This window comes from Cupressus sempervirens, chromosome 5 (assembly GCF_028749045.1).
Source record: "Cupressus sempervirens isolate cs-2001-9-10 chromosome 5, ASM2874904v1, whole genome shotgun sequence".
NCBI lineage: Eukaryota > Viridiplantae > Streptophyta > Pinopsida > Cupressales > Cupressaceae > Cupressus > Cupressus sempervirens.
The window spans coordinates 571,483,960-571,492,645 of NC_143122.1; the positions used below are offsets into that span (position 1 = coordinate 571,483,960).

The following is an 8,686-nucleotide window of genomic DNA, read 5'->3' on the forward strand; positions in this document are numbered from 1 at the left end:
ATAGTCAAAAGAGCAGAGTCCAATCCTAGTGCTAGAAGAAGAAAAGGTAGTGACAATGTGTTTGTGATGGTTGAAATATTGTGCAGATAAGCTACATTGTCAAGATAATCTTTCTTTATCTTAGTAAAGAGTTGTATGTTCCTAAGGCTATGATTCTTAGGTTTGTTTCAATGTATCTTGTTGATTTAGTAGCGAGCATCTATTTTCAAGCCAACAACAGTGAGCTCCTATTTTAATTCATTATTGTATTGGTGGTATGCCTTTGGTTGCAAACACCATATTTTGTAATATGATCTATATATCAATGACATATTCTTTATGGGCAAGTGCTCATTGTGATTTTTACCAGTTTGAGTTTCCCACATATAAAATCTAGGGGTTCTCACATTGTTGGTTCTTATCATCACTTGCTTAATGTTTTATGTGATGATCAATTAAGTTAATGAGTTTTAATTTATGGTGATTCATTTGTGGCCTATTACCACCACCACCACCATGACTATCACCACTACTATGACTACCACCTCTGCTACATCTACCACCACTACCACTACCACTACGATTGCTACTCCTACTATTGCTACTGCTACTACTACTAATAACAATAATAATAATATAATCTTTAATAAACAACATTTATTCTTCAATCATAAAACACCTCTATCTTTTTATGTTTACTTTCATAACATAAAATTAGATATCAAAATGCAATAATCAACAAAATTACATACAACCCTTAATTCTTAATTTATACTAAATTTTGTTGAATCAAAAGTATATAGTTTTAATTATTTAAGACTAATTATCAAGCAACAAACTTACTCCTAATATAAAACAAAAATGTCTTGTTCATAGTATAATAATTCATAACATAACATTTAATTTTGGAGCTCATTAATTAAGTCTAGTCATAAAACAAAAGAAATAAGACTACCATTTTATTCCCTTAAATCTACACCACTCTTTTGATTTATGTTGTTGAAGAATTTTTTTTTTTTCCTAATTTTATTTATAAAATATAAATATAATAATTTACAAATTAAACATAAACTTTATTTAATAATTTGTAGTATACTGGTAGTAATCATTTGCACTAATGTTTTTTAAAATATTCTTAATAAATATTTCGATTACTACATGTACAAAGCTTCCTAATAGACAAATAAATAATAATCTGCTATTTCTTTCCTCTTTACTAATATATAAATAAATTAAACTCATAAATTATATCTAGTGCAGTCGTAGAGTTTGCCAACCTAACTATTCACTCCAAATTGGGAAAACTTTCCGAACCAATCGGTCTTCCGGCATGAGACTAAAATCGAACTCTTGGTTACATTTACAACACCCGAATTTTTTGGTACATCCAAGCCATGCTTCAGGCACTTGCAGGAGACAGCCACAGCAACAGTTTACATGGAGCTTTCTTTCCTGATACGAATTTTGTGAATTTAATGCGCAGAACGCTGCCTGGGCCCTACTTGATCCACGCCCTCAATTATAGGATAGTTCACGATAAAATCCTGGCTGAAGGTACATAACAAATTCATCTTAGAAATTTGGAGCGTCGGCAATTTATAGTAATTGTAAACACACTTTCTTAGAAGAAAACTAAAAGCAATGACAGGAAGAAATGATATGCAAGCCACACGAACAGTGTTAGTTTCCATGGATTAACCTCAGCTAGAAGCTAGGGTTTCTCAATGCAGTGGCGTTCTTCAAATGGGTATTATGTATGCTCTTAATTAGGATTTGGGTATGATTCATTTTTCCCAACATTTTTCTTTATCCACGCTTTTGTGTTTGAGATTCTTAGGCTAAATGTGATACACTAATATTTTCAGTAAACCAGCTAAAACTGGAACCTAAGATCTGTATGCTTTTAGTTATATTTAAGTGTCGAATACTAGAAGCAATCAGCACGCGATTCAACGAGAACTATGGCTGTTCGAAAGAAAAAGAGATTGTAACGAAAATGTGGCTTACCTGCAGAAGCATGGAGGGTGCATCCCTGGTGTCGATTCTATTTCTGTTTTTTGGAGCTGCAGGTCTGTTGGTGATATCCCCAAAGGCGCGCTTCTTCCCTGGTGCAGGCAATGAAAATTCAACAGATTGAGTTGGAGATGAGCTCTTCGGTTGTACATCTAAGAAGCCAGATTTCCTTTCCCATTGATCTGATTTTGGATGAATAATGTCATTAATATTTTGAGAGCCTGAAATAGTTTTCCGAATTGGTTGTTCAGTAGATGGCAGAGGCTCTGTTGAAGAAGTGTGAGTACTTATTGGGCCAAATTTATTACTCTGAATTCCCTGTTCTAGGCCAGTTGCTGTTTCACAAAGCTTGTGCATGATACCACCCTTGTACTCCTCTTTCAGAGATATTAGATGGGTGCCGAACTGCTTCTCCATTACAGCAGACTCCATTTTCGCAACCTTGGAGTCCTCTTTTAAAGGTTGGAGGTTACTCTCTAGTTCTTGAATGTTGTCTTCCTCATGAGAATGTTGTTCCTCCGCTTGATGAGCATTGTTGGACAACTCGGGTATGCGAATATGGTCGGTACAAGGTGAAGTAAGCACGCGGCATGAACATGAACAAGATGGAGTAGAAGCTATTCTTTGGCTTTCCATAGTAATCAGCCTTTGTTGCAGTTGATCATTTTCCATTTTCAATTGTTTAATCTCCTTTTGCATTTCCAGCAGCAGCCTGGACTGTTCAGTTTGAATTTCAGGTTTCTCCACCACTTCATTTGATACGCAGACCTGCAATATCATAGACCTTCCCATTTAAAGATCTATTCCTTGACCGGTTCCAAATTCACCTTAACTGTTAAACATTTAAATTGAACAGAATCTGGTCATAGCTTACTCTTGTACGAATTTCTTTTGCCCGATCTGCCCAGTGAAGAGTGTTCTGTGTTTCAGAATAGGATAAATGACTTGGACTGATATTTGCAATCATGACAGTTTGACAAGCTCCACCTAAGGAATCCTGTAATTACTCAAGCTCTAAGTAAGTTATCACTGAAAAACTTTGCATTGCAATAGCACAAAGAAATTTAGCACTTCAGAGAAAAACTGTGAAAACCTCCTTAAGCAAATTTGGGGGCACTTACATTAATAGCTAAGGGATAGTAATAGTTCCTTTGTTAAGGTCAAGGTAGTTTTCTATGCCTCACAGTGATGCAAAGTGTAAGGGGCTTACCATGGGTTTTCACAGTCTTCATATGAAAAATTACCAAATGCTCTGTTCAGTAACCTTATGGATACTTGTTTTATAAAAATGCGAAAATTTGTGATCAGTGAAGTAGAAGTACACATTCAATTCCAATTGCTGGTCAATTTTTTTATGCACGGTGTAATGTAAAAATGTAAAACTCACAATGTCTTTTCTAGGAAAAAGCAGCGTCCCAGAGATGATATAATTCATACCTTGAGAAGCTTTGTAAGTTTAGAATCTCTGTAAGGTATGTGACTTTTCCCTTCTACCAGAGCATTTATGCAGCTACTAAGGGCCAGTAGGGATTTGTTTATATTGGCTCCTTCGACAGATCTGGCTGTCCTTTGATCTGTAGCAGTAGCCCTCTCAGATCCTGCCAGATCTATTAGAGATAATTTGCCCATGCGAGTAGCAGTTCTTGACCCCTCAATTGCTTTGTATTCCACAAGAACCTACAGCAATACATTACAATAGAAATTATGTCAGTGCCTGATACAACCACTCAACTTATAATACATAGGATGTGGGTAAACCCTTGTCACAAATTCCAAGGGGAGCACTGAATATTTTGCCAACAATCTCTCCTTCAATGTTATCCGAGGATCTGAAGATTCGAACTTGTGACCAAGCTCTAATAACATTTGTTAGAGTGGGGTTGCCATTGCACCAAAAGACCGATTTGTCAGTGCCCAATACAACCACTCAACATATAGTACACAGGAAGTAGCTAAGCCTTTGTCATGAATCCTGAAGAGAGTAGTGAACATTTTGCCAACAAAAACATTCTCTACTGAGAGACCCATAGTTGTAAAACTAGAAGACCCAGTTCAAGTATAAAATGCCAACCTGCAAGATGGCATGAGATCTAGATGAAGTCTCATTCATGCGAGTGGACTCTGTAGTTCTGTTCTGATTTCCTTGATGAAGCAATTCCATTACCTGCGAGCCCGATTATACAAGTGCGTTAACGATTTGTCGTCTTTCTTGTACATCTCATATTGAAGAGAGAAATGAACACCATACCTCTTTAGTTGAACGAGCCCTAAATTGAGTGACCCCTAGTGAAGATACATTGCCCTGAAATGTTATCAGTTCATCAGGTTAATAAAAGAAGTCCGATGTGCTCACACAAAGAGTTTGGGATAGGATTATTTCATTCTTGCATTCTGTCATCTTGAACATGGATCACAGAGTGTAATTTGAAACTTTGATGCTAAAAAAATATACATAATCACAGAGTGTAATTTGAAACTTTGATGCTAAAAAAATATACATAATCAAATCTAGAAACAAAATTTTACATTTCAAATAGATCGTGGAAATTTAATAAGACTAATATAAAAAACCTGTTTATCCTCTCTGAGAACAAGTGGTCTTCGAGGTGAGAGGAGGTCCTGGACAGATTCATTGTAAATCTCAAGATAAGAAAGTAAAATCACTGGCTCAGAGGAACACTTCTGCTGGTCAAGTTTTGCAAACAAATCTTTGATTGACATGGCCATCACTCCTGGAGTCTCAACAGTTCCCAACATCGTATAGGTTTTGCCTGCCCCTGTCGCTCCATAGCAAAATACGGATGCATTTCTTCCTTGGAGAACAACATCAACAAGCTCTGCAGTGCTGGATAGGATTCTTTCCAATCAATATGCCGGGTAATAATATTTAGCAAACCCCAAAACACTTCTAAAATGAAAATTAATCTGAGTTAATCTACTTTAGACAAACTGCATATAGCTAAAATGTTCTTAGGGGAAGACATTGTACCGTTGCTAGTCACAATGCTTAACAGCTTAAAGAAACTTGATATCAATCCATTAGGATATCCGATAAAGTTGATAACAAGGGATCTTTCTATCAAAAAGAATAGAGATGCAGAGAATATAGAGATACACGCAAGGGATCAATGCATTTTACTCAGAAAAGTCATCATATGAAGCTACCATTTCTATAATTTTCTTCAGGTGTGATAATCATTGACCATTAAGCTACAGGTCATTAATTATACATTTATAACTTAAGTCACAAGGTTTGAATTCAAATTCAAGTTCGTCAATCATAAAATTTGAATGAACTTTGGTAAGGGTAAAAATTTTCAGAAAATTGACATTAAATTTATCTTATATAAATTTATTTATTTTTAAATATAAGTAATATATCTACAAAATTGTCAAAATAGGTTGACATTGTTAAATAACTAAATAACAATATTATATTAAATATCATAAAAATGAAGTTCAGAAAGGATCAAAATTCGCTGGAATTTGAATTTCATCCATAAAATTCCGTGTATCCTGCGACTTTGACTATAATCATGGTTCAATGGAGTTTCGTAACAGCAGAATATAGGGATACAGGGACAGGGTTCAGGAATAGGGGGCCAAGGGCTTAAATTTGGGGATGTCGAGGGGACAGCAGCAAAGCAGTCGTCAGAGAGAATGGCACTGATCTACAAATTGAGGTAAAATTGAGATCTTCAAGACAAAAGTCTAATATTACATTTTATGAATGCTCCATGAAAGACAAACCGATGTTCACAAAGTTAAAGATTACAATTAATTGTAATGACATTGTATTATATAGCAAGATAGCAAGTGACCAGTCAGCGTCCCCAAGGAACGTGACAAAGATCGTGATTATTATATCCACTTTTCTGGGTAAGATTGTGTGAGTTTATCAGTATCATCGTTTCTTAGCTCTCTCATCTTACTAATGGATCATTGAGTATGATTTGAAACATTATTGCTGATAAACTCGCACACAATCTTACCCAAAAGCATGAATGTAATATTATAGATCGTAGACATCTCTTATCGTTAGATGGTAATGCTAAAAGGAAACTTCATAATAACAGACATGAGTCAATCATTCGATGACACACAAGATATATTTCAATTCGAATATGGAATCTGCAAATCTAAAACCACGTTAATTTTATCAGAATCATTAAAATCGTACTTTTTATTGTTAGTGTTCTCCTACCGGAACAAGCGAAAAGCAAAAAGATGATTCAGATTCAAATTTATCACCTCTGTTTTTAGATAGGATGTACAATCCCTGGATCTTGTTCAATTTCTCTATAGCTTGTTTTTTAACCATTTCGAACTTTAGACATTAAAAAAAATTGATACCTGGTGTTATAAACCTCTTGTTGCTCAACGGATTGTGGGAAAACAGCATCAAAAGTATAAGTCCGAGTACAATTCCTCTTAGACCTCAAAAAGTCACCCTTGTTTCCAATCTCCTTCAGGAACAGATCTTTGTTGTTAACACTACTAACACAACTACACGCACCCAACTCCTCTTCTCTCTTAGACAAAGGCCTCACCCTCACATAAACCATTATCCTCTGCGTATATTCAGAAACCTGCCCCTGTTTTCCCTTCCTATTCACATTTCCACCTTCAAAATGTCCATCTTCCGACTCTGCCTTTGGAACAGTACAGCAGAAACCCTCCAAAGGATTAAAGCGAAGCCTTGAACTTCCCACACCGAAGGAATTGCTTGGAAAGGGAGTCGACATTTTCTCTTTTGCTGCCGTTTTAGTGATCCAGCCACACCGATCTAAAGGGGTACTTCTACTCATTCTTTCATCATACTTAGGCACTGGACTTTTTGCCGGCGAATTCCTCTTTTCTGCCTTAGGTGGCTTGGGTGGAAATTTAGATGATTCAGTCGGTGACTCGCCAGTCTTCTCCGAATGACTTTGTGTCAAAGCTTTAAACTTCTCCTTAAATTGAGCAAAACTACTCTTGGCGGCGGCGGCAGAAGAATACATTCTTGGCTGGGAGGAACTTGAGTCAACATCACAATTACTATTGATCTTCTTTGCAGGGGATTTGAGAGCCATTTTCATCCCTTTTCCACCTCTCTATAAAACAGCTCAGGCTATTTCAAAGATTCGACTTTGTGATCCCACTTGCTTCTTGTGAATCCAAAGTTTCGTCATTTTAATTCCAGATGCAAGCAAAAGATATATTTTGAATTGCTTACCATTTCTGTTCAATTATTATCATAATCTCGACTCCCACACCGATCAAGCTCTTTCCGTGAATCTCCATTTTGGCTTTACCATTTATAAGCTCCAGGGCAGGGTGAGGATCTTTTAACTTGAATTGCAACAGATATTTGAATTGTTGGTGGCATCAGTTTCTGGGAGGTCCGTACAAAGTGTTGTGAGGACTGAGCAGCGCAGTATTTCGATTTTGTTCCAACGGTTAGTCCATCCAGCGGCTTTTTATACGCTTATGCTTAAATTTTAAAAATAATATCCAGCATTTCAAATTGCACAAGAATTTGTCAACCACTTTTACCCGCCATATTAGCTTGAGTGCTATTTAATTTGATTAAATTTGGTTTTAGTATAAAGTTTAAATTATAATAAGTTGATTGGATATTAGGGCCTAATGAGTGGATTCTAAAATATTTAGCGTCAGTAGAGATATTTTGGATATATCTATTTAATAACGACCAAAAAAATTATTCTTGTTTTTACACTATCATATTTGTTTAAGAGTTTCATTTAATTTTAAAATTACTTAGCAATTATTTTACTTTATAGAAATTTATTTTTATTTATTTGAAAGGGGCTTTTTTTAATTTATTGTTAATCATTTTAGTTCTATTTATATTGCTTTTATTTGAAGAGTTGTATTGTTTTATTTACATAAGATTTATTATATAGTTTTAGTTTTTTTTTTTTTTTTTTTTTTGAAATATATGTGAATTGTGTTTAGTTTTGTGAATTTTTTAAAATACTAATTTTTGTTAATGTTTTCATGCTATTACATTTTACGTCTTGTTGTCACTATAATTACATCTGTGAATGTAAAATAATTTGTTCTCTATTTTAGATGTACATATGTATATGTTTACTTTTTACAACAAATGTGCAAGGCAACTTTCATTATGGTACTTCACAATCTAACACCTTAACTATTTTTTTTTAAATCTAAGCTTTTAGTTAGACCTATTAACTACCACATATATACTTATTATATATAAAATACACTGAGATAAATCCTTCTTGGGGTGCTTGTTGTAGGTTTCAATTCATTGAAAATAGGCACCTCAAGAAGGATATCTCTTGATGTATTTAATAGATATTAAGTGTTGGCATAACTACTTTAGGGATATTATTGGCATAACTACTTTAGTTAGTTGATGATATTGTTGTTGCTAATAAAGTAAGGATATAATATGATTGATAACATGATCTAATCAGTTATACTATTTGTCATTGATGTCAAACTATTTCGCATGATGTTTTGACTTGTTACCATATTTTTCAAAAGAAAAATATTGTTGTTACAATGAGATGTTAAGTAATGTAAAGGATATGTCGATAGTAATCTTATCGGGTAACAATTGAGACAAAAAATGGTGGATAGATGAATGATTTGATTGCTTATCAATATATGCTAAGGAGTTAGTTAATTTTACTGATGGATACTATTCATGAAGATGTTGGTC

General features: G+C 34.7%; 1 protein-coding gene across 1 annotated transcript; it reads right to left on the minus strand.

Moving 5' to 3' along the window:
- Positions 1-1,494: 1,494 nt before the first annotated feature.
- LOC149557217 (kinesin-like protein KIN-8A) lies at positions 1,495-7,258 on the minus strand. Its single transcript, XM_089830152.1, has 8 exons — positions 6,346-7,258; positions 4,564-4,837; positions 4,241-4,294; positions 4,064-4,156; positions 3,430-3,669; positions 2,867-2,989; positions 1,987-2,760; positions 1,495-1,527 (listed from the first exon to the last, which is right to left on the minus strand). Exons 1-8 carry the CDS (start codon positions 7,068-7,070, stop codon positions 1,495-1,497), a joined length of 2,316 nt encoding a protein of 771 aa, XP_089686278.1. The 5' UTR covers positions 7,071-7,258.
- Between the last annotated feature and the right edge of the window lie 1,428 nt (positions 7,259-8,686).